General features: G+C 47.4%; 2 protein-coding genes across 2 annotated transcripts; one reads left to right on the top strand and one right to left on the bottom strand.

Moving 5' to 3' along the window:
• Window positions 1-1,600: 1,600 nt before the first annotated feature.
• On the top strand, window positions 1,601-21,480 carry PHC1 (polyhomeotic homolog 1). The gene is made up of 15 exons (XM_071432982.1): window positions 1,601-2,117; window positions 5,811-5,967; window positions 6,566-6,676; window positions 7,860-7,937; window positions 8,682-8,831; window positions 9,752-9,907; window positions 10,815-11,313; window positions 11,632-12,389; window positions 14,035-14,182; window positions 14,275-14,483; window positions 15,058-15,172; window positions 15,760-15,868; window positions 16,526-16,676; window positions 17,202-17,433; window positions 17,730-21,480. The coding sequence occupies exons 2-15, from the start codon at window positions 5,854-5,856 to the stop codon at window positions 17,882-17,884; spliced, it is 2,985 nt and encodes a 994-aa protein (XP_071289083.1). The 5' UTR covers window positions 1,601-2,117; window positions 5,811-5,853; the 3' UTR covers window positions 17,885-21,480.
• LOC139592766 (cation-dependent mannose-6-phosphate receptor-like) lies at window positions 20,258-23,381 on the bottom strand. The gene is made up of 3 exons (XM_071432986.1): window positions 23,218-23,381; window positions 22,548-22,674; window positions 20,258-22,001 (listed from the first exon to the last, which is right to left on the bottom strand). The coding sequence occupies exons 1-3, from the start codon at window positions 23,283-23,285 to the stop codon at window positions 21,879-21,881; spliced, it is 318 nt and encodes a 105-aa protein (XP_071289087.1). The 5' UTR covers window positions 23,286-23,381; the 3' UTR covers window positions 20,258-21,878.
• Window positions 23,382-23,429: the final 48 nt, after the last annotated feature.

The following is a 23,429-nucleotide window of genomic DNA, read 5'->3' as shown; positions in this document are numbered from 1 at the left end:
AGCCCTCAGCATTTAGAGCAAGTATGTTTGGTAATAGCCTAAATGCCCTCTTGTACGGTGTGTTTTGCTGATTTTTAGCCAGCAGCAAATATTATTCTGTGATTCTAAGTAAATGGGAATTCACTGCAATTCATAATGGGAATTTTTTTCCTGTGAACTGATTGCCCAGCACTGTCATTACAGAGCCAGATGCAACTTTCTTACAACATGAAGCTCAAAGATGCCATTTGCAGAAGTGTTTATGGTGCTTATAGCTTCAGTGGTGCTTGAGCTTCTGCCCCTTGTACACGTAGATGGAACGTGACTCATTCTGTTTGTCTTTTGCTGCATCCCACTTGTCCTTGGTGCACGTGATGGCATTCTGAAGGGAAACTCACCAGCTCTCATCAAGATGAGTCACTGGTCTGACCCGATGGGCATTTATTTTCTTAGAAACAAATATGTTGATTGTAAAATCATAGAATGCTTTGGGTTGGAAGGGACACTAAAGATCATCTAGTTCCAAACCAACAGGACATGGACAGGGACACCATCCACTAGACTAGGTTGATCAAAGTTGTTTCTCACACATACAACCTGAACTCGAACACTTCCAGGAGTGGGGCATACACAGCTTCTCTTGGCAACCTGTGCCAGTGCCTCACCATCCTACAAGAAAGAATTTTTTCCTAATAATTAATCTAAACCTGCTCTTCTTCATTTTGGAGCCATTGCCCCTTGTCCTGTCACTGCATGCATACATACGTCCTCTCCACTTACCATCTAAAGATGACAACATTACAGTTAAAAATTCGTAAATTTGCCTTAATCAACCACTCATACCCTAAACCAGGCAACTGACAGGCAACAAACTGATGCTCTTTGAGAGTAATCAAGAGAAGCAAGGCCCAAGCGCCTGCACAGCACAGCTTCTCTTCTAAAAGCTGCCAGTGAGCTCTGGCACTGTGGTTTTTTTTATGTTCATGCAGGTTTCTACTGTGCACCTCTACGTGTGTACACATGTAGAAGGCAAAAAACTGCCTGCTGCATCCTGTTTGTTCATCAAAGCTTGTTGCAGGTACCAACACAAACAGTTTACAACCTACATTCTTCTCCCAGGCAGCTAGCAACAGGATGAGAGGACATAGTCTTTAGCTGCTGCGCCAGGGGAGGTGTAGGCTGGACACAGGAGGAATTTCTTCATAGAAAGGGCGATTCGACATTGGAATGGGCTGCACAGGAAGGTGGTGGAGTCACCATTCCTGGAGGTGTCTAAGGAAAGACTGGACATGGCACTCATGGTCTATTGACATGGTGGTGTTCGGTCACAGGCTGGACTCGATGATCTCAGAACCGAATTGATTCCGTACTACCTAAAACGACTAGCACTTAACAAGGTTGATCAGTCTCCAGAAGGACGGACGGTAAAGCGAGACCCGGCAGAGGGGACACCCGCTCAGGCTGGCGCAGCACCAGGCTGTGACTCCCATCGGCGCCGTGACGCCTCGGTGCCAGCCCCGCAGGCACAGCAAGCAGCCGCGGGCGAGGAGCGGGGCCGGCTCGGGGCCGAGCCGGGCGCTGCTCCGCCGTTCCCGCCGCCGCCGCCGGGCTCGCTCCCGTCACCGGGGCAACGGGCAAGCGGCGCCCGGGGAAGGCACCACGTGCCCGGAAGCGCCTCGAGGGAGGAAGTGACGGAGCGCCGGGGGAGCCCCAGAGGCCGAGATTTAAAAAAAAAAAAAAAAAAAAAAAAAAAAAAAAAGAGGAGAAAAAAAAACCCCGATAAAACCAACAAAAAAAAATCGAAACAAGAAAAGCAAAAAAGGGATTAAAGAAGAGGGATACGGGGAGAGGGGCGGGCGGAGCGGGCGCGGGTCCCGCCCCTTCGGGGCCGCCCCGCCAGACCGCGGCCCCGCCGGAGCCGCCGCCAGGTCCCGCCCCCGGCCCCGCCCGCCCCGACACCGGAGCTGCCGCCCCGCCCCGCCCGCTCGGCCGGGCCCGGCTGCCCGCGCGCGGGGGGCGTGTCGGGCGCGGCGGTGGCGGTGGCGGTGCGGGGGCTGCGGTGCGGCGGCGGCAGCGCGGGTCCCGCGGGCGGGCGGGGGGCAGCGGAGCGGAGCGGGGCAGAGCCGCGGCGGCTGCAGGTGAGGCGGGGCCCGGGGCGCGGGCGGCCGCGGCGGGGAGAGTTCCCGGGGCCGGCGCGGGATGGAAGTTGACAGCGGCGGCAGAGCAGCCATTGTCTGCCCGGCCCGGCCCCGGGCAGCTCCCCCGGGCAGCCGCCGCCCGGCTTCGGGCATCCTGCGGCGCATTCCGCCTCCCGCCGCGGCGGGGCTGCGGGCACGGCACGGGCGGGCAGGGCGCCCGCACGCCGTGTCGGATGAACTTTGCTGCCGGAGTTGCCGGCGGCCTGGGTGGCTGCCGCCGCGCCGTCCCCTTCCATCCTCCCCTCCTTCCATCCTTCCTTGCCTCGCTCTCTCCCGCCGCCGGCCGGGCGAGGCGCCTGGCGGGGAAAGGCGGGCTGGGCACCGAGGGGTGGGGACCAGGTGGTGCCAGGGTCCTGCAGTGCTGGAGCGTCGCACCCACTGCTGCTTCCAGAGCATCCCAGAGCAGTCAGCTTGTCCCGGCGGTTCCACACCTCTGCTTGTGTGGCTTGGAAACTGTTGTAGAAACATATAGTAGCAGCAGCGAGTATGCTGTAGTACGGGGTGCTAGCTTTGCTCCTCCAAACCTGTGGCGTAAACTCGTGTAAATCTTACGTGTTTCCTAACTTAGTTTCTCAAGGATGAAGTGACAAAACCACTTAGGAAAGTTAGAAATTGTTATGCAGGCAGCAGTCATGTCCCGGGGGAATGGATGGGGTGAGCAAGTAAAACTTTTCAACCTCCTACCTAGTGCTTAGTGATTAGAGTATTGTTTGGCTTGACTTTTGTCTGCCCTTGTGCTTGAGAAGGGTCAAGAACTTGTAGATGGGCCACCTGTGGTGTTCTCGGTGTGTGCTGAGATCAGCAAGTGTGGGTTAGGCTTTGGAGTGGTCCACGTTCTCATGCTTGTACTGCTGCCTGAGCCAGTTTTCTCCCTTCTCCTTCCCGTCATTTTTGCTGCGTGGTCATTCGTGCCATGGTGCTAAAAAGCTTTTGTATCCTTCTGTGTCTGCCTTTTAGGGATGCAGTTCTAGCTATTGTTCAAAGGTTAATTTCCAGTAGTGGCCACGTTGTTAACTGTGTGTTGGTTTTCCTTTTTTGGTTTGTTTGTTTGGAAAATCCATGGTTTAATAATTTTTAGTAGGTTATCCATCTCACGGAGCAGCTAGCTGAGTCAAGTGATGTGATAGCCCAGTGATCACTAGGTTTTTGTGAAAGTGCTTGGAGATGCAGTTGGAGGAGGGGACAGTGTGTAATTCTCCCGTTTTGTGTGGAAATGGCCTGTGTTTGGATCGGATTACACTAACATGGAGCTCCATCCTTAGATGAACTTGCTTGGGGAAATGCTGTGCCTTTTCACTTTTGTGTTTGAAAAGAGTTTTGCTGGATAACTCTCCTTGCTGTAAGTGACTTAAAATTCTTACTGCCCTTCTGCAAAGTGAGCGGATGCTTCTCTGTCCACGTCTCCAAAAGGCCTTCTGCCTACAGAGAGACCAAAATTTTTCTATGCCTCATGCCAGAGGTGTTTCAGTAAGATTCTCTTTATGCTAGGACCTAATTTTAAGATCTAGATCAATATGGAACTCTCAAAAATGCTGGAAATCTTAGGAATCGGTGGTGCTGCTTCCTGAGGAAACAGATTGATTGGTGGAGCAGAGTACCATGGCAGAAGCCTGGCTTCTCCTGGTGAAGCTGTTGAGGGCAAGGGTATTTGCTGTAGCTAAGGTGAACATCAGTTGCATCCTTTCCTCTCTCATGGGCACTTTTGGCATCACAAGTAAGGTAATTCAAATCTGTGATGTGGCAGAAAATAGGGTTTTAGGGTACCTTTTCTGTAGCTGCCAAGTTGATCTAATGAGCATCTGCATTGGGAAGTTGAGGTGGGCAAGGGAACATAAATTGTGTCCTGATGGCATCTGAGCTACTGGAGAACTTGGTGCAATGTGTGTAGCTTCATGTGCCTTTTAGCCCCACTCAAAGTACTTTATTTATCCACCACAGTTTCATTCTTTCAAAAAGTCTGTATTCTTTCCCTTCTCAGTGTTTATTTTCAGGCTTCATTTAATTTTTCCTCTCTGGGGAAGATCTTTAAGGCAGTTGCTTCTCCAAGAGCTTTTATATTCTGGGTAGGTTTATTGACAGGCTGTTTCTAGCTGAAATAGAGTTGTGCCTGAAGACACTAGTGGCCAGTTAGGAGGAGGTGTGTCTCAGCTGAGGAGAAGGTGGCCACTGCTGAAGCAGTGCAGGAAGCCAGTTTTGCATCGGCAGGGAGGGAGATGCCTGGGTAGGGCTTGAGGGCAGAGGTGAAGATGTATTTGGAAGACCAGACTGGAGCAGCAGCACTCTGCTTGCCAGTTAAAGAATATTTCAGATTTTGAGCAGCAGAATTGAAGCAGCAGTTCCCTGATTTAGCCACCCATTCTCTGCAGAGTTAATGCTGTTGTCCTACTTTAAAGTCATCTGCTGCTCTTAGCACCATTTCAGAATTTAAAAAGTTATCTGGCTGAGAGTATTGTTGCGCCTCCTTTTCTGCTGCACAGGTCTGTTTGCTTATACACCAGGGAAATGTTTGGTGAAGTTTGTAAAGCTCAGAATCTGGATTTTAAAAGGGCTAGATAAAGGGGCTGTGCTGCTTCTCTGGCTCCTGGAAGCTCATTTACAGGGGTCTCATTTAGAGACTTACCAGAAGTTTGGGTTTTTTTTAAATCTTGCATGGAGTTCTAAAAACTCAGGTTGGTTTTCTTTTTTTTCCAGTGGAATTCTTTTCTATAATCACTTTTCTCTCCCTTTTCTGACTCTAGCCCCTCCTGCTGCTACTCCCTGTGTAGCTCATGTTTCTTGCTGCAGGAAACTCCCTGATCATCTCAATGTGCTACTCTTCTGCCAAGCACTCTCTTCAGTCTCACTTCTCTTCCTCTTAGCTGATGAAAGCCTTCTCCAGTCCTTTCTCAGTCGTGCAATTCACTGCAACTCATCTTTCTGCTGCTGGAAGGTCTCCCTGGTTCTGCATGACCTCTTCAGCAGCTTTTGCCTCTCAAGTGTTGCCAGTGAACACTTTATCCACTCTGCTTCTGACTCTGTTCCTCCTGAAAGGAACTTGCCACCACAGATACCAGATTCTAATCTAATATTCAAGTTAAGATGTGTTGGGAGCAACAAGTAGCTGGAAAGTTCATGTGATCAGAAGAAGAAAGAGTCAAGGGCTGGGGGCTAAACTGGGAGAAAGAGGGACTCTGTATCAGTAGGACATTGGAGCTGAGGGACTGGAGGAAGGGAGGATCAGAAATTGCCAAAGTGCATTGGAGGACTGGAAGCACAGTGCAATTTGCCTCAGTTTGCTAGTCTCTACTGTCAAGAGATCAGGTCTGTGACCAGAATTGTTTTAATGAGCTGCAGCTGCTTCTTCATTCCAGTACCTTTTTAAGAGTTCAGGATACTGTAGCTTGCAACTATAGCATGGCAATAAAAGTATGAAAATATGCACATTATGTTTCTGATGGTGGTAATAAAAGATTTAAACTGTGAGTAAGATTTCCGGGTGATTTTAGAATCCCAGCTTCCCTGGTCCCTATGAAGTAGCTAAGATGGCCAGGGAGACTGGTATTGAGATATTCTAGTACAAAAGCTGTCTAATATAATGAAATACAGTTTGGTTCTTTCTGCAGCCTGACTTAGTTTCCAGTTCTTTCAATGTAGATCTGAAGTCCATCTCAGCCTGAGCTCCCGGGATCCTGTCGCCATGGAGACCGAAAGTGAGCAGAACTCCAACTCCACCAGCGGGAGCTCCAGTTCTGGAGGAAGCACCCGGCCTCAGATCTCGCAGATGTCTCTCTATGAGCGGCAGGCAGTACAGGTGAGACATCCCAGGGTGTGCTCTGGGATGGCAGTGCATCACTGGAAAGTGGTGGTGAGCCCTTTTGTGTTCCTCTGCATCGTTGTGTGTCAAGGTGGGCCTGTGCTTAGACAACTGTCATCTTTTCAGATTTAGAAATTCTTATCCTGGACGTGATGTTTAGTTCTTGTAGCCTGAGGCTTCTTGTTTTATAGGTTACTCCTTCGGTGTCCAGCCTCCTAGATTTAATCTGTACTGTGATCCAGTAGATAGGTTTTAGCCTGCTGTTCTAGAGTATATCAGTTTGCCATCCCAGTTTCTCTACGCTCTCCATACGCAAACTACACAGGAACATTTGTCTGCCTGTGTGAGCATGCGCATCCCCAGATTCCTAAAGTTTATTAAAGTCTTGCTAAGTGTGATTCCCACTGTCCTGGAATACATCTGTGATTCAGTGTGTCACCAAATTTGTAACTGCACTATGGATTTGGTGATCTGGTGCCTGCTTTTTCATGTGCTCTAGGGATGTTCTCATGGCTGGCTTAGTTTGTCATTGCTCTCTTCAATCACATTTCAATGGCATGCAGTTTTTGACAATTGGGTTTTCGTCTTTATCTAGGCTCTGCAGGCACTCCAGAGACAGCCCAATGCAGCCCAGTACTTCCATCAGTTCATGCTCCAGCAGCAGTTTAACAGTGCCCAACTTCACAGCCTGGCTGCTGTCCAGCAGGTGAGTTGCCAAGAGGCAGAAGGAGAGGAGTTGGATCATTCTCTGGGGAAGATCCAGAGGTTCTGTTTTTATACAGTGCCTTGTGCACCGAGTCATCCTGATCCCTGATGAGACAATGAGTACCTAAACACATTGTTCAGAGTTAATACAAACTGCCAGTCAACTGGAAGCCTGAAGCAAAGATTAATTTATTTTTTTGGCTACAGAGCAGGGGAAGATAAAATTTGACATCACCATCAAGGAACTTGCACTTCAGAGGCCTATTACCACCCCCTGCACCTTCTTTAACTAAAAGATGGGTGGTTAAATCAGCAGTGGATGCAGTAGTGCTTAAAAACTGTATTAAAGGGATCAGTGGGTAGTTGCTTCTCTGAGAATAAACATTTGTGTTTGCATGAGGTTTCAGGCAGCATTCTCTGAAATTTCTGTCTTGGAACTTAGTAGCCATGTTTTCTTTACCAGCAGGAGGGTAAACCAGTCCAACCAGGAGGATGTCTCTAGTTGAGACATACACAGATCAATATAAATCAATATATTTTATGATACATAAATGTTGAGTGGTTTTTTTTTTTCTTTATCAACTTTGCTCACCTACTAGACTTAATCATCAGCTCAAAATGGATTGTGTGTGACATGAATACATTCTTTTTGTGTAGCAATACCTCAGTAGCTGTACTCCTTGGCAGTCAGTCCAGGATGTAATTGTTCTCAAAATCCCTGACTGCAGTCTTGTACTATAGAAGAAATAGAATCCTCTTGTCAGTTTTGCACAAATCTTAGTTACAAAACTAACTAAACTCATGCAGGGGAATTCCTCTGGCATCAGAAGGGGGAAATAAGTCTATCAATATTTATATTCTTCCACAAACCATATGGTCTCTAATTTGAATTTTGTTACTTGGAGTGCTATCATTGCTTTGCTACTAAACTGTCTAATTAGCCCAACAAATTGCTAATATTGCAGGGAATGTCTGGGTGCTAACAGTGGATTCCAGCATTGGGGTGAGGGTTGCAGTGTGTACTAGGACAGGCTGGGCAAGAGTAGTGCATGTACCCATGGGTGGAAGGCCTGGAGGTCATACACTCTGAGGGTAAGGGACTAGGTGTTCTGACAGAGCCTAATAATTGGGCTGGATTGAAAGGGTTGTTCAGGCACTCATTTCTCTGCCAATCTCTCCTGCAGGCTACAATTGCAGCCAGTAGACAGGCCAGCTCCCCCAACACTAGCACCTCGCAACAGACCACCACAACCCAGGCTTCTGTAAGTAAAACTGCTCCCTCACACACATATCAGAGCCTCCCTCCCCCTCCCCACCTTGTTCTGTCTCCTGCTTGTCTTTTAGGATGCACACAGCTTCTAAGAATCCTGGGAATCAACAAGATGCAGACAGCTTTGAGGATTTGGGGTGCTGTTGTTATTGGTGGGGCTTGAGGAAACCAGATGAGGTTTTTAGGTGGGAGAGGCCTCTTAGCTGAAAAGGTAGACATAGATCTCTGTTTGCTGAGGCTTTGGGGATACATTGTCATGGATTAAAAAAGGATCAGGACTTGTAAGAAGGAGGAGTCGTGAGCAGCTTTTGTCTTAGGCCGAGCAGTAGTTTGTTGAATGAGAGGATGTCTGGTTTTGTAGTGAGTTTTGAGGAGCTTGGATTTGCTCAGAGAGTAGATGAGTTGGTAGAGAAGGTTTTGTGGGTTTTTTACCTTTACTTGGGAGGCTGGAGAAAATGATGTATTTTTTTGGATCTCTTATTGCAGTTGCATGCTAACAGTGATTCTTAAGCTCAGCATACAAATGAGGTCAGTATCCAGGGTTCTGGCTAATATAGATTGTGTAGCCTGTAGGACAAGCCCTCTAAGACAAGAACTTTCTTCTTCTTGGTCCCCTGTGGGATACAGGAAAAAACTGTAAAATGTCCGTTCTGACTTTACCCCACTAAGCATATTTGTACTTATTTCTTTGCCTCCATCTCTTCGTATGTGATTTGAAGCTTTTTTCTCTTCTAAGATCAACCTTGCCACCACGTCAGCTGCTCAGCTGATCAGTCGGTCGCAGAGCGTGAGCTCCCCGAGCGCCACCACGCTGACGCAGTCTGTGCTCCTCGGGAACACCACCTCACCTCCTCTCAACCAGTCACAGGCACAGATGTACCTTCGGGTAAGAGATGGGCATCAAATGTGTCCTGACCGTGAGCCCCACTTAGCAGCCTCGGCAGAGTTTCACTGCTTGGGATTACCAACACCTACAGACTAACCTTGCTTTAAGGCTGTTGCAGTATATTTTAAAATTGCATGGGGAAGGTCTCATCCCTGAAACCACAGGTTTGATTCTGGGCTCAGCCTTTGAGATAGATGAGCTGTGTATTGTGTGGCTCAGGTGAGAATATTAACAACTCTCTGTGCCTCTGCTCTGCAGATGTTAAAGGTTCCATAGCCCTTCTCACTAGAGTGTAAATGTGAAATACATGTCCTAGGCTTGAATGTAGCTCACAGAAATAAAGCTACTGTTCTGGTTCAATGCTGGAGCAGATACATGGTAAATTACTCTTCTTCTGCTTGCTGAGCTCAGGGATGTAAGTCAGAATTCAAGTAAGCCTAGACAAATAAATCAATGTGAACAAATGTCATCCTTTTAATTGCTTTGAAGTACAGCTAGGTAGAAAGCATTAGGCTTGACTGTGGAGTCAAGTCTGGGGTTTGGGTAGCTACTTTCTGTTTTCCAGTTGACTTCAGATACAGATTGTAATCCCCTACTTTTCAAGCAGCACTAATCTTGGATGTATGTTTTTTATCACTGTTGTTCAACCAGTTCTAGATAACGCAGCCTTGGGCAGTCTGTGGGAGTTAGCCGAGGCCTATGTTAGATAGAGGAGTGCTTGTTTCCATAAGGAAACTGTTCCCAGTTTCCTGCTTCAGAGGGTTATATTCAATGTTACAGTGCAGGGAGGGCTGGTGGTTTTGCAGTGAGTGACATTGCAGCCTAGTGTTCCTTTATGATCTGTTTGCTTGTGGGTTTTTAGTCTTCCTTTCTCTCTTCTACCTCTGTTCCTTGCACTGCACACCGCCTGATCCCAACAGCCGCAGCTGGGGAACCTGTTGCAGGTGAACCGGACCTTGGGCCGCAATGTGCCTCTCGCCTCCCAGCTCATCCTGATGCCCAATGGGGCTGTGGCTGCTGTCCAGCAGGAGGTACCACCCACTCAGTCTCCTGGGGTCCACGCAGACACAGACCAGGTCAGTGACCGTCCTCCCTTTCCCCTGCTTCTGCCACTCCACACTCTGCTCTTTGTCTCAAGCTGTCCCTGTATAGCACATTGGAGCTATTTTATCCCCAGCCCTTGTTCCTCTGCAGGCAGGAGATTTTTGCCACCATGTTTTCATGTTTGCTGTCTGTCTCCAGAGATGAAATTAGTTTCTGCTTAAAATTTCTGAGGTGAGCACAGGCTGGATCAATGCCATCTTCACAGTTTCTTGGCTGTGATTATGTGAAAAGAACTCTTGAGTTCTATGTACAGTTTTCAGTCACATTCCAATTAAGAGTCTTTGCCAGAGGTAGTATTCCTTCATCCAGTTGGTTCATTGTTGTAAAGATGCCAAAGAGTTGTTGAAGCAATTTTTTTTAAGAAGAGTCAACTGTGATCTAATTTTGGAGATAACGTGGCATTTGGAGCGGAAGTAAATACAGAGGATGGCAGCACCAAAATGCAGAGTGATATTGGAAAGGGTGTGGGCCATGAGTAGATCCGTGGTCACAAAAATTGAAAATGAATGACTGGTCTTTAAGGGGTAACTCAGTGCTTCTAGAGCTGTGCTGAACTCCCCATGCCAGGGTATGGCAGGCAGGTCTGAAGTCTGTCCCATGCCCTGGAGAAAAGACTGTGTCCCCAGATGCTGTTTACAAAGTGCCATGAGATCTGTTATTTCCATCAGAGATTGGGCAGGAGAGAGTTCAGGATAATGTGCTTCCTGGGGAGGGCCATGCTGAGCTCTGCCCTGCAGTGTTAGCAGCTCCTCACATGAGACCTGAGGCATGAACTCAGCCTGCATCCCCAGCAGTGTGTTGCTTACGTGTGCTCTGTCACACTCCCGGCAAGTACTGTGTATAAAGCATGTGGATTCTGTTTGGTGTGTGTGTCTCTAGGTGCAGAACTTGGCTGTGAGGAGCCAGCAGACCTCTGCCGCTAATGCCCAGCTCCAAGGCTCTGCTCAGAAGACGGCCCTGCCAGGCAGCTCCCAGGCTTCGGGCTTACCGCAGGCCGCCAGCACGGGCCAGAGCATGGCCGTGGCCCAGGCCTCCTCCAGCGGGGCAGGCCAGTCCCTCAACCTGAGCCAGGCAGCAGCGGGCAGCAATGGTGTCTCCGGGGGCGTGGTGGCCACCGGTGGGAGCCAGCCCTCAATGGCACTGAGCCAGAGCTCCTCAGCAGGTGCCACTGGCAGTTGCCAGAGGAAGGGCACTGGGGTGGTCCAGCCGCTGCCCGTGGCGGCTGCCCAGGCCGTGACTGTCAGCCAGGGCAGCCAGACAGAGACGGAGAACGCAGCTGCAAAGAAGGGTGACACAGACAGTGGTGGACAGCAAACGGTGGGCATGAACCTCACCAGGACAGCTACACCAGCACCCAGCCAGACGCTGATCAGCTCAGGTAAAAAACTCAGTTCTTTTTCTCTTCAAAATCATTGGGCCTTCACAAGAAGGACATTTGGAAGCCTGGTGGTAAAAGGTTTTCCAGCATGTCTCCCAGCTTCGGTCCTCCCAGAGACTTGTCTCAAGGGGTTATCCCTTTCTATTAGCACAAGAAGTTGATTTAATCCCTCATGTCCTCTGCAAGTAAGCTGTCAGTTATTTTGGAGTTTAATGTCTCAAAACAGTGCAGTGGCTGCCTTATTTTTGTTGTTGTTGTTCCCAGATGCACTGTTGCTAACTTTGGTTCTCTGTTTTTTCTTACTCTGTTTTTGTATAGCAACATATACGCAGATCCAGCCACACTCGCTGATCCAGCAGCAGCAGCAGATCCATCTGCAGAAGCAGGTGGTGATCCAGCAGCAGATAGCCATTCACCAGCAGCAGTTCCAGCACCGCCAGTCCCAGCTCCTCCACACAGCCACCCATCTCCAACTTGCTCAACAGCAACAACAGCAGCAAGCAGCATCTCTGACCCAGCAGCAGCAGCAAGCTCAGCCTCCGCAGCAGCAGGCTCCCCCTCAAAACCAGCAGCAGGCACAGACCCTTGTTGTGCAACCTATGTTGCAGTCCCAGCCACCGCATTTACAGCTCCAGCAGGACAGTCCGTGCCAGCCAGTCACCAAGTCACCTGTTCCTATCCAGTCAAAATCTCTGGTCACCCCCATCAAACCCCCTCAGCTTGGGCCTGCCAAAATGTCAGCAACACAGCAGCCTCCTCCACACATCCCAGTGCAGGTGGTGGGCACTCGGCAGCAGGGCTCAGGCCAAGCCCAAGCGCTGGGCTTGGCTCAGATTGCTGCAGCGGTGCCGACTTCGCGGGGAATGCCAGCTGTAGTCCAGCCTGTTTCCCAAACCCATGCTGCTTCCCCATCATCATCTTCAGCTCCAGCATCCTCACAGGAAGCTCCCCCTCTCACCACAGGGGTGAATTTGGCACAAGTTCAAGGCACAGCCCACATGGTGAAGAGCCCAGCTTCCTCTCCAGTTGTGGCTCAGATGCCAGCAGCATTCTACATGCAGTCTGTCCAGTTGCCAGTAAGTGATACCATTGAGAAGGAGAATAGCATATGGATTCTCTTTGTTCATTCCTAGGACACCAATCGCAGTCCAGGCCCAGGTCAGTGGGATGGGATGGGTAAGGGGTTTGGGGAAAGGGATGTGGAGACTTTTTTACCCTCAAAAACACTAATTCCAATCCAACCCCTGACTACAACTGACTACAAGTGTTTCTCTTCCACATTATTATTCAAAGGCTTGCATGAAGTTAATAGGTGAGGCTCAGAGCCTGCCCCAGATGGGGTGGGTGTCCATATCACATACTGAGTATCCCATTTTACAGTGGGGTTTGGTTCACCTTGGCTGGCTGCTGGATGGCCACCAAGTTGCTGCTCCATCACTCTCCCTTCACAACACAACAGGAGGAGAAAAATACAGTGAAAAACTTGTGGGTTGAGATAAGGATGTGGAGATCACTTGCCAATGACCATCATGGGCAAAACCAACTCAGTTTATGGAAATTATTTATTTTACTGCCAGTTTAGTGTAGGATAATTGGTAGTAAGAACAAATGCAAAAAATACCTCCCTCCTTCTTCACAGGCTCAGCTTCACTCCTGACTCTTCTACCTCCTCCTCCTGAAAGGTTCAGGAGGACAAGAAGTGGGATCTGTGGTCAGCTCATAAGGTTTTGTCTCTCCCTCATGCTTTTCCCTTGCTTTAGCATGGGGGAATCCCTCCGATGGGATACAGCCTTTCACAAAGGATATAGTCCTTCGTAAAATCCTTCTCCAGTGTGGGTCTTTCCCACAGGCTGCAGTTTTTCATTAACTGCTCCAGTGTGGATATTTCTGGGTTACAGATCTCTTGGTGTGTGGTACCACCCACTGACTATGCCTCAGAGGATCCCCTAGCAACAGGCTATGCAGAGGAAAACTCAAATTCCATAGGCCTTGTCCATGCTGTTGTGAATTGTCCATCTCGGGCCTACCTAAATCCCTGAGATAACAGCACTTTGCCAGCTCAGATCATGGAATCATAAATAATTTGAGTTAAAAGAGCCCTAAAGATCATATAATTCCAACACCCCTGCCTTGGGCAGGGACACCTTTCAGTGGACTAGGTTGCTCCATCCAGCCTTGCTTGAACACCTTTTTAGCCAGTTGCTGAGACTCTTTCTAAACTCTGTCTGCTTCTTCAGGAAGGTCTCGCAGGATTTGTCTTGATTTTTAGAGCAGGGGGTCAGTTCTGCTCCTGGTGAATGTGTGTTCCCTGCTCTTTCAACTCTTCATTGAAACTGATCTGATTTATCTAAATAACCTGTTTGGAAACTGCTGGGTGAATGCCATTCCATTTCTTCCTGCAGTAATGCTTTGAGGTTCACACAGTGTCTTGGTCTTTGCCAGTGTACAAACATGACTTGGGACATCAGATCCTAGTCTGTGGCAGTGAGTCTCCTCAAGCTTTGTTCCTTGTTAGGCAGATGCTCCAAAGTAGAGGTATGTACTGTGGGAGCTAGAGGCATCTCCAGAAGAAACCAGGTTGGAAATCAAGTATGATGGAGCAGGATGCTTTGTTGTTTTTTCTTTCTGGTTTTGTTTTGTTTTTTTTTTTTTTTTTAATCTGGCTTGTTCTTTGCTTTGGAGCTTTTCTATCTGCTTACGTGTTCCTCTGTATTCATGCAGGGCAAATCTCAGACCTTGGCAGTAAAGCGCAAGGCAGAGTCAGAGGAAGAGAAGGAGGAGCCGGCCAGTGTCACCACACTCATGCCTGCCAGGTCCTCTCCTGTAACAGACAACCCCAAAACCATGGAGGAGAAGAGTGGCCTTGGAGGTGAGGCACAAAGGAGAGCTCTGCTTGTCTGTGCTAATGACCTGAAGTAGGTAGAGCGAAGTTAGCTCATGCCTGTGCTGTTAACTTTCCAGATAATTCTGATCCTGCTGCCATTGCAACCCCAAATGCCACATCAAGTGAAGGAGTCTCAGCCACCCCCACCTCTGCTTCCACTCCAAACCTGGCATTGGTGTCACGTCAGATGGGAGACTCCAAACCTCCGCAAGCCATCGTCAAGCCCCAGATCCTCACACACATCATTGAAGGCTTTGTCATCCAGGAGGGAGCAGAGCCCTTTCCAGTAGGGATTTTTTTGTTGTGGGGGAAGGAGGTGTAGCACTTACTTGGGAGGGTGGTGGGCTTCCATCTTTGCATAGGAGTATCTTTCCCCATATTCCAATTCAGCATTTTTAGCCTGAGACACAGACAGTAAAGAGGAAGGGAAGGGAGGGCGGTGTCATGAATGAAGCAAGGCATTAAGAGGTGTCATTAAGGGGTTTGAAGGAGTAAAACAAGTGTTGCAGCAACTCTTACTCCAGTTGTCACCAAAGCAATAATTAATGCAGCAATTGTAAGGAGGCTCTCCTCTCTGTGAGGGAAAGATGCATTTTGAATAGGCAGTAAGTGAAGTTGAAGTAAAGAAGGGGAAATGGAGTTACGTGAAATTGGACATTATTCAAGGCAGATAGTGCTTGGGGACCTTTAAATGAACAACCAAGCCTGTGAGTCAGGAAGCAGTAATGACTTTTTTCAGCATCTCTCCTTCCCTATTAGATTCTTCTGAGTTGAATTTTGAGCTGCACATACCTTGGCAGAGGGTGGTGAACACAGGGAATCCTTTATTGGTGGGTCCAGCTCATTCTCTCCCTATCCAGGTGGGTTGTTCTCAGCTGCTGAAAGAATCTGAGAAACCACTGCAGGGAGAGGCTCCTTCTGGTCAGAATGAAAACCTGTCCAGCAATTCTCTGGGAGAGGACAGTGCTTCCATGGGTGAGTTTCAAGACCAGGAGGACTAGCTAGTGTTATAGAAAGTTACTGCTCTGTATTACTAGCTTAATGCATTATGGACTTGTATCTCTTCCTGCCAGCTCCTTAGAGACTTGACCTATGGAACTAGGGTCACGCTTTTTTTGAGTGCCAAAAGACTGACAATGCTTTGTTTTTTTGTTGTTGTGAATATGATTTACACATCCTGTGTCAGTAGTAAGCAGGAGATTCTGAACTGTACCTGTCTTTAATGACTGTAAGCTGTGAAGGATGTGTGGACAGAGCAGAGTAATGGAGATTTCCTCCACAGCCTTGTAGGATGTGAGGAATATGCTATTTTTTGTTTGTTCCATTAAGTGGTACTGACCAGGAGAAAAAACCTGCTCTGTTCCATATCCATATCCTAATTAGTGGAGCTTGTGCTTCTCTTTTCCCAGTTGCTTCCCAAGCTAACTACTTACTAGATTCAGTAGAAAACAGTGCTTGGCATCTCTCTGCTCAGAAGAAGAGCAGTGGAATGGGGAATCACTGGGTGTGTGATATGCTTCAGTTCAGATTACTAACTGGTGTGTTGCTCTGTATCTCACTAGAGCTTGACAAGAAGGCAAACTTGTTGAAGTGTGAATATTGTGGGAAGTATGCCCCAGCAAGCCAGTTCCGTGGCTCCAAGAGGTTTTGTTCCATGACCTGTGCTAAAAGGTAATAACAGCAAGATGTAATATTCCTTATCTGTGACTATACGTTTGCTGGAACTGGGCATATGCCCCTTCTCCAAGTAGTGTACCACCTTTCAGTACATCTCATCCTCCTTCTGTGGCATGTACTGGCCACAGAGATCCTTTACCACTCTAAATTATTTTTAAATGCTTCTAGGTCTGGAGAGGTGGATGTGATGCTGGGTATAAACAGGATTTCTGGCTTGCTCAGAAAATGAACTGTGAAGGAGGAAATTCTGGGGCTGTAAAGAACCTCTCTTCAGAGAAATCTACATTTGACTGACTAAATAAATGCATACTGGTAGCTGTCTCATGCATTGGTACTAGACAAAGACACAAGGGAGCACTGGGGAAAAGTTAGACTAGTCATTGCTGCCTCTTGTTGATAGCAGAGTGCTTGTTATGGGTCTTTTTTCCCTTAGGGGAATTACTTAATTGACCCTTCAGATGTTAGATCAAGACTTTGGTGTCCAAATATTGCTTGTGTCAGAAGTCTGGACTGGTTCCTTCCAAGGGGAAGTCTTAGAAGGAGGAGGAACAGAACTTGATGGTAAAGAGGAGTCTTATCCCCATCTAGAGCAAGGAGAAGTAGTTGGTTTAGATAGTTGCTGCTTTCTAACTGCTGTTCTGCTTACTTGAGGTACAATGTCAGCTGCAGCCATCAGTTCCGGCTGCAGAGAAAGAAGATGAAGGAATTCCAGGAAGCCAACTATGCCCGTGTGCGCCGACGGGGACCACGGCGCAGCAGCTCCGAAATCGCTCGAACAAAGATCCAGGGCAAGCGCCACAGGGTAAGGACACACACCTGTCCAGGCAGGTCTGTGTAGGGTTTGTCCCTTCTGGCTGTACCACTTTGTCACAGTGGATGCAGTCATGCAGGATGTGCCGTGGGCATGCTGACACATTTGTTACAGAAGGCACAGGGAGCTGTTCCAATCCCTCATGGACTGCAGGAAGCATATTCACGTTCGTACTTGTTCTATGCACTCTATGTTTGCTCCTGTGTGCATCTTGAAGGTCTCAAGAGTGAGAGCTGCTGACAGCCTTGGCAGAAAACAATCCACTTTTCCCATTTGATTAGCAGTCTTTCACATGAATGACTTGAATTGGGCTATAGATGAATGGAATGAGCCTCAGTTCTGATGTGAGGAAGAGAGGGAGCTCTTGTGTCAGCTGCCCCTGTACCAACAGCCTGGGATGGTTGTTCCAGACTGTTGGGACAACTTCTGCTACTCCCAATGTCTTGTTTTGCAGCTTGTAATTGTGAATTTCTTACAAAACTCCTTTTATTTTCTTTCTTTCCTATGGGCTTGTAGGGCCAGGAAGACTCGAGCCGAGGCTCTGATAACTCCAGCTATGATGAAGCTTTGTCCCCTACATCTCCAGGACCCCTGTCAGTAAGGGCCAGTCATGGAGAGAGGGACCTGGCAAACTCTAATATGGCCCCCCCTACCCCAGATCTACATGGCATCAATCCAGTCTTCCTGTCGAGCAACCCTAGTCGTTGGAGTGTGGAGGAAGTGTACGAGTTCATTGCATCGTTGCAAGGTGAGGTTAAGATCCTCTCCTGCACTCCTGTGATCCTGTAAGCATGGGGAGTTGGGCTCAGTGGCGCCTACTGCTTTTGGACATGTTTCTGAATTGGAGTATGTCATAGAGATGGATTCTCAACATTTATTTCTCAAGTAGCCTGTGTGCTCAAGGAGACTGTGGACTAGAGTGTGGAAAGGGGTTGGTTAGATTCCTAGCTTGCTTTTCTGTACCTGCCAGAGATGCAGGAGGAGTGAGGGGAGTGCCCAATGCACATGTGTTTCTCATTGCTTTCTTTTTTGGTTGCTTCACAGGGTGCCAAGAAATTGCTGAGGAATTTCGGTCACAGGAAATTGATGGTCAGGCCCTGTTGCTTCTGAAGGAGGAACATCTCATGAGTGCCATGAACATCAAGCTGGGACCAGCTCTCAAGATCTGTGCCAAGATCAATGTCCTCAAGGAGACCTAAGAACTCTGAAGCCAGAGGTCTCACTTTTGCTCTGACCCCAGGGCAGCTGCCAGTTTTGGAGCATCCTGCTGGGGTGGGGAAGAATGGGACAGTCCCCTGTGGTCTTGCATTCAAGAAGAATGAGAAGGAATTTAACTGATTGAAACTGCCATGCACAAGCCCATCTCTTGGTCTCTTAATGGTGCTACAAGGTTAAGGAAAACTGCCACCTGGGGCCTTTAAACAACTCTCCTTCTTCCTAATTTTGAATATGCCTCCCCTGTATACACCACATAACAATGTTAAGGGCATCTCTTTCTGTCCTAAAAGACTTCTCAAAGGGAACTGCCTTCAAGCCTTTCTGCCACAGCAGATATTAGCTTTGAATATCATTGCCAGAACTCAAGGCATAGGAAGAGCTGGCCCCACACGGACAGTGGGAGCACCTGTGCTCGGGGCTTTTGTGAAGGGGAACTAACAAATTGCAAGTGACAGAGGTGACAAGAATTTGAGCAAAAGGGGCTGCTGCTTTTTCACTTTTAAAAACACCTAGGCTGCTCATGAACTGGGTTTAATAGCCATTCCAGCATGCATACCAAACTTGAAGGCCTGTGGCAATAGGAGCTGTCTTGTCTTCACTCTGCATGTCTACAGGAGACAGTAAAGCTAAAGTGTTGTGGCAGCTATTCACTCCAGGTGCTCCTCTCAGAACCAGTCAGAGGATTTTTCCTGAGTACTTATGACAAATTGATGGGAAACTCAAAGGGGAGGGGATTGTTTTACATTAGGGAACGTTGCAGCACGAGGTTTGTCTTCCCATTGTGTTAGGGCATAATTTACAGATCCAAAGCAGCCTCCAGAAGCACCAAGGCTCTTCATGAAATGAGCTGGGGTTTTGTTTTGTGTTTTCTTACCAGTTTGTATTCTTTCCTTTTTGTGTCTGTCTTCGTTATCCTCAGGAGAGCTCAAAGGACAAAATTTAGGCTGACAGGATTGTACTGCTTGCCTCAGGCTTTTTTTTTGTTTGTTTTTGTTGGGGTTTTTTTATGTTGTAAAACAAGTATTTCTGTTACAAGAAACCAAACACACACCCTAAAATAACTGAATACTGGTCTTTTAATATGACTTCTCATTTCAAAAGAGTGGGATTCATGTTACAGGCTGATTTTCTCCTACTCAGCCCCTCCAGGTTTGCTTAGGGGTTCTTTGGTTGTTTTATTTTTGTAAGGACCAAATGTGGTATTCTGCAGTTTTGTAGCCAAATTGCCAAAGGTGAAAACCTGGGCAGTTATTCTCTTCCACAAGCACCTCTACTTCAAACAGGCAAAATACCTGAAGGAGTTACACAAACTGTGAAGAGGTAAGTGCTCTCTAGAGCCAAATACCTGAGAGCAAGATGGTGTTATAAACCACGTATCTCAGCTTTTCTGTTTTCAGAAGTTTCACATGAATATTTGAGTGAAACTTAACACAGAGAACAGTCTTAAGCACCTACTGTTGCAGGAAAGCTGTAGTGGCATGGGAGAAAGCCTTATAGCATAGGTAGGAAAACATTAGAGATTTTTAAAATGAGCTCTTTATTGACCCATTAGAAAAAGAGGAAGGAAAGTGCTTAGTAGTTGGATAAAATGTGGCAGCAGCTTCCTAGTCTTAACTGTGCTGCTGAATCTCACTTTGGTGACATCCTTTTTCATGTGAGAAGACTTCTGAGGCTTTGTGAATGCAAATAGGCCCAAAGGAAGCTGACTGTGCTTGCTTGCACCCACCCTGGCACCACAGTTTGGTCTGATGTAATCTGGGGATAGGGGAGGGCGAGGTTACAATCAGCAGTGAGCAGAGGAAGGCTGCCCTTAAACCATTTTATCCTTAGCAGGCTGGCTGTGGTACAACTCCTGCTTAGTTTGACCCTTGGCAGGGTAGGCAGACAGGTAGCCTGCCACTGGTACCAGCTACTCCTGAGGACTGGATTTTATTTCAGTCAAATGGGAAGGCTTCACTTCTTCATTTCATGTTCAGTGTTCTTAATAAAAAAATGCTTGATCAGGCTTTGCAGGTCTGGCTGCTTTTTAACCCCTGAGTGTTTGGAAAGTACAAACCTCATCAGTAAGTTATTTCTGACTGCCATTTCTGCAGAAAAATGCAGAGCATAATCCATCCATCCTGAGCCTCTAAAGTTTCAGTTTTGAAAGATATGGATAGCCTTCCCTCAGAGGCCTTAGAGGACCTGGAGTGAAACTAGGTGGCAGCAAAAACAATGAACTAACAAGAACATTTTCATTACTGGCAGGAGTTCAGGCACAAGGCACCACACACTAACGACCCTTGACTTCTGGGTGAGAAAAAAGGTGCTCTGGCACCAAAGCAAGCTCTTGCTACACCAGCACAACACTTCACCAGGTTTTTTTGGTCACTTTATTTTTGAAAGTTGTGTTTTGTACAAAAAAAAATTACCTTAAGACACCACCATGAAAACAGTAACGGACTTACTGACTTCCTATTTTTCCCATGTTATGAGAAAGATTGAGACTGTAACAAAAGTCAAAGAAAGCAGGAATTGCTTGCCCACTCCAAACCCAGAAAGAAAGCAGGGCCACCCCTTTTCTCTCAGTGTCTTAAAAATACATAAACTTTGTCTGTACTCTGCTGTTAACACAGTGGTGGCTTGCTTATGCAGTCTCTGCCCCGCAGACTGAGGGCAGTTGTCAGCCAGTCCACACAGTGGGGTAGAATGGGATTGCTCAGTCTAGCCTCTCAAATAAAAAGCAATTTAGAATCAAGGTGCGAAGTTCCTGAAGGTTCCCATTAAGTCTACAACTCAAATGTACCTGCTTTTCACCAGGGCCCAAAGAGAAGGTCTTTCTCACTCCCAGCCAGTGGCAGTATGTTAAGTACCATCTGCACAGGGCAAGTGTCATAAGACCGGCCTGCACCATGCTTAAGGAGACAGTGATTTATGAAAGCTGACCATGTAAGAGTCCCTTATGCAGTTCTCAGTGTGTTAGCATTCTGAGCCGGGACTTCCATGGTTCCTTTGATATAAAAATAAATTCTGACAGCTTCATAGGAAAACCCTCTGCAAAACAAGGAACTTCTGGGGAGCGTGAAATCACAATGCTGACAGTGACTGAGGTGTGTGGGCAGTCACCTCAGGAAGCCTGTGTCAGAACTCAAGTGGCAGCTACCCGTCTCATTTTGTCTTGATGTCACTTTCAGTTTCAGCAAATGTTCCTTTTCCTTAGCAGCACATCTTTTCCTTTTGCTTCTCACTGATTGAGAAGACTGAGTCAATACTTTGACTGAAGTAAATATTTTGACTCCATTTAACTCCTATGGTTTTTCAGCATTGCCCCTCTCCAGTCTGAGAGGATGGCATGCATCCCTGCACAGCTGTTGAAGGAAACTGTTAAGAAGTTCACACCACTGCCATTAGGGAAACGAAAGATTGCAGAGGTGCTAATGCCTCTTCACCCCCAGAGTCTGGCATAGAGCACTTTGTGCCAGTTATGCTGCCAGAAATCATATAACAGCACAGAAGCTAGAAAAGCTGAAAATGCATTCAGAGAAAAATAATTCCAGTGTCTTACAGATCCTGTAAACCCTAGGGAAAAAAATAAAAAGACACAGAATATCCCTTTTACAGTGTCAGCTGTTTTAACCCATAGCCTTTTACCCTTTCTGCACCTATCCATGCCCCTTTTTTTCCTCTTAGTGATTCATCTCCCATTCCTGCTCTGTGCTGAACACTCATATTGCTGTTTTCTGCTCAACTGTCAACACTTCTCCCCTGGGCTCTGCTGCACTTTTAAAACCCAACCCAGCATTATATTTATAAGACATGCCATTAGGAACCAGTGCTGTTCACATCCAGAGGCATCCATGGGACTTGACACCAGGGACAGCGGAAGCAAACAGTGTAAAGAAAATCAGAAGTGAGAGAAGGAGAACTGGCTGGGAGGCACCTGGCTAAACAAGCACTGGGGAGATGGGGACAAAAGATCTTGGTGTGGAAAGCCTATCACATGGGCAGCAAGTGGTCATCCCGTTCTTCTGACTCCTCTCCCAGCTGGTCATCCCCCACGCCGCGGTACGCGGCTGGCGCGTTCCGAGGCTTGGATCGGCACACAAAGTCACAGCCATCCTACGAGCAAGGACACAGCACCAGCATCAGACTGTGTGCAATTGACTCAGCATCCACACCAAACCAAAGCAGCTCCTGCCATTTCTCTTTTGCTAAGGGGTTATGCCTATCCTTGTGCTACCTGAAACATCTCCCCAAAACTTGGGAATAAAAAACATCCTACTCAGTCTTAAAAGCTCTGGACAGTTATGCAGCAACATCAGGCCATGGCAAGTATGGAGGATAAATAGCACTGCCTACAATGACCAAGGAAGGATTTCACAGTCAGAAGTAAGCATTTCAGTCCCCAGGTGAACATTTCTACCTGGAAAATGTTAACTCCTGAGGAGCACATGTTCTAGTTTGTTAAGGAACAGTTGCAGGAAAGAGGCAGGGAATTGGTCTCAGCAAGGATTAAAAAATGGCATACCCAAGAAAAAGGAAACAGACTCCCTCTTCTTCTGCTTCAAAGTACTTCACCCTGGTGGTAGGTCTACCCAAACCACACAGTCAATGCCCTTTTCTCCTAACATGGGCCAGGATGAGTACATAAGAATTTTTACTCACTGCCACCAAATTGCCCAGATCTTGCCAGAAGGCAAAGTGAGGAATCTGCTCCATGCCCTTTGCTCCCACAACGAGGCGCTGGTAGAGGAACCCACCAACGACGTAGACTGCAATCAGTGACACAAATCTAAAAGGCAGAATTAAAAAAGAAAAAATCAAAGCTGAGGAAATCCTATAGAAAATCTCTTCTGAGCCAGCTACCTGCCTCACATTAGCATTGGAATAATGCTAGCACCACTCAAGAACAGAGCTGTAAACAGAAACCAGACCATAAAAGGTTCCCAGGTTATCAATCTGCTTGTATAAATCTTTTAGCAGCATTATATGAAGTAGTGCCTCTAAGCACAAACACAGAAAATGAGTCAAGACTCCTGGTCTGAGTTCCCAGCTCTGGCAAAGAGCCATCATATAATTTTAGGAAGTCAAATCTCTCATGCTTCAGTGCACTTGTCTGTAAGCTATAAAGGAAAACATTTACTGGGAACAGACCAGCCCAGCATCATGCCCTGAGCAAGAGCTTTTGTCCAAAAAGCTCAGAGGCATAGTAATATCTAATGGTGGCTGTGGGAAAGTACACTGCAGTAATTTAGTCTTACTATAGCATTTGCTACGTTTCTGAATGGCACTGGAGATTATGACTCAGGCACAAACAGCTCTTCAAATGACTTACGTGATCAGTAGAATGGAGCCAACACTGAGGTGGGAATTCTCAGCTGGACAAGCCACACTGCTGTCCATTTCAAAGAGGTAGAAACACTCCTGCTCCTTTTCCCGCTCTTCAGAAATAATGCTGAATGAACTCTGCAATTTGGGAAAAGTGAAGTCATGTGAAAATATGCCCATGCACACTGAACTTCACCGGGAGACAGTTTTATCACTGTT

The sequence above is a fragment of the Agelaius tricolor genome, unplaced genomic scaffold, assembly GCF_023055355.1.
Source record: "Agelaius tricolor isolate 1412-34295 unplaced genomic scaffold, bAgeTri1.0.p SCAF_9, whole genome shotgun sequence".
NCBI lineage: Eukaryota > Metazoa > Chordata > Aves > Passeriformes > Icteridae > Agelaius > Agelaius tricolor.
The sequence above is the reverse complement of the archived record's forward strand: the minus strand, read 5'-3'. Positions and strand labels throughout refer to the sequence as shown.